The 1,281-nt window shown below is 56.2% G+C and overlaps 1 protein-coding gene across 1 annotated transcript in view; it reads right to left on the minus strand.

The window, feature by feature from the left end:
* Positions 1 to 356, minus strand: part of mlh3 (mutL homolog 3 (E. coli)) — a 28,252-nt gene extending 27,896 nt beyond the window's left edge. The window contains exon 1 of the mRNA XM_043700215.1: positions 55 to 356. Within this exon, the coding sequence (XP_043556150.1) occupies positions 55 to 322 (268 nt within the window). The 5' untranslated portion in view covers positions 323 to 356. The remainder of the gene's footprint in view (positions 1 to 54) is intronic.
* Between the last annotated feature and the right edge of the window lie 925 nt (positions 357 to 1,281).

Here is a 1,281-nt window from a genome sequence, read left to right on the forward strand (position 1 = left end):
TCCCACCGCTACCCCCAGGGTCTCTATCACCCCCACGGTCTCTCTCTCTCCCACCCCCACTGCAGTAGCGCGTGCCCGCCAGCTCCAGGGCCGCGCGCTCCAGCCCCGCCCCGTTATCCGCCACCTGCACGCGCCCAGCCTGCGCGTTCACGCGAGCGGCCGCGCAGCCGCAGCCGGCCTCCAGGCTGTTGAGGAGCAGCTCCTCGAGGCACCGGGCCAGGGAGGGTACCGCTACCCCGGAGCGAAGCGCGGCCTGAATATCGGCCGCCAACAGCCGGAGCCTGCCCCGGCCCCGCTCCTCGGCCGCAGCTCGGTCTACCATCCCCGCCGCAGGCTCGACCCATCCCCACCAGGCCGCGTTACCATGGAGACAAGGCACGGGCGCGCATGCTCCCCGCTCGCGGGGCCGTCCCGGGGCTGTGCGCGTGCGTCCCGGGGCCGTGCGCGTGCGCAGTGCCATCTGTTAGCTCTCCAAAAGGCTGTGGTACCAATGGAGGCGTATCCCACAGAAATCAAACTGTAACCAGACCCTGACTGACCCAACATGTCCACTTCCCTGCTCCTTTCCCCAAAACCAATGATGGTAAGCTTCCCCAACATTAACGGGAAAGGTGCAGAGGGAGCAGGATTCCTTTAAGTCTCTGTGTAGAAGACCTGACCAGGCCTGCTGGGACTTCAGCAAGGCTTTTAGCATGGGACACTGATAGTGAAGGTATTGGATCCAGAATTGGCTGAGTGACAGGGCTGACAGCGTCTGTGCAGAGAAAATCAGAGTCAACATTTTGGATTCAGTGCCCCTTTGATGAACTGGAATTGATACTGATGGTTTGCGGGTGTTTTTCTGACTGGAAACCGGTGTCTGGTGGGGTTCTGTTGGAGCCCTTGCTGATGGTGGATTGTGCAAATGATTTGGACTCGAATGTAAGATGGTTGATCACTAAGTTTGTGGATGATTTGAAATCTGATGGGGTGGTAAATAGTGAGTAGGATAGCCTTATAGCCTTACTTTTTAGGAGTAGACAAGCAGGAGACTGGAAGAACACAGCAAGCCAGACAGCATCAGAAGGTGCAGAAGTTGATGTTTTGGGCATAATCCTTCTTCAGGAAAGGAGTTGGGGTCATGGGTTGCTGCAGATAAAGAGAGGGTGTCTCTTACATTTCAGGAGGACATAGACAGGTCAGATAGGCTGAGCAGTGGCAAGTAAGACCATTTAACACATCATGTCAAATATATTTCTGAACTCCATTATCCCCATTACCCTTAACCCCCTCATTAATCAA

This window comes from Chiloscyllium plagiosum, chromosome 12 (assembly GCF_004010195.1).
Source record: "Chiloscyllium plagiosum isolate BGI_BamShark_2017 chromosome 12, ASM401019v2, whole genome shotgun sequence".
NCBI lineage: Eukaryota > Metazoa > Chordata > Chondrichthyes > Orectolobiformes > Hemiscylliidae > Chiloscyllium > Chiloscyllium plagiosum.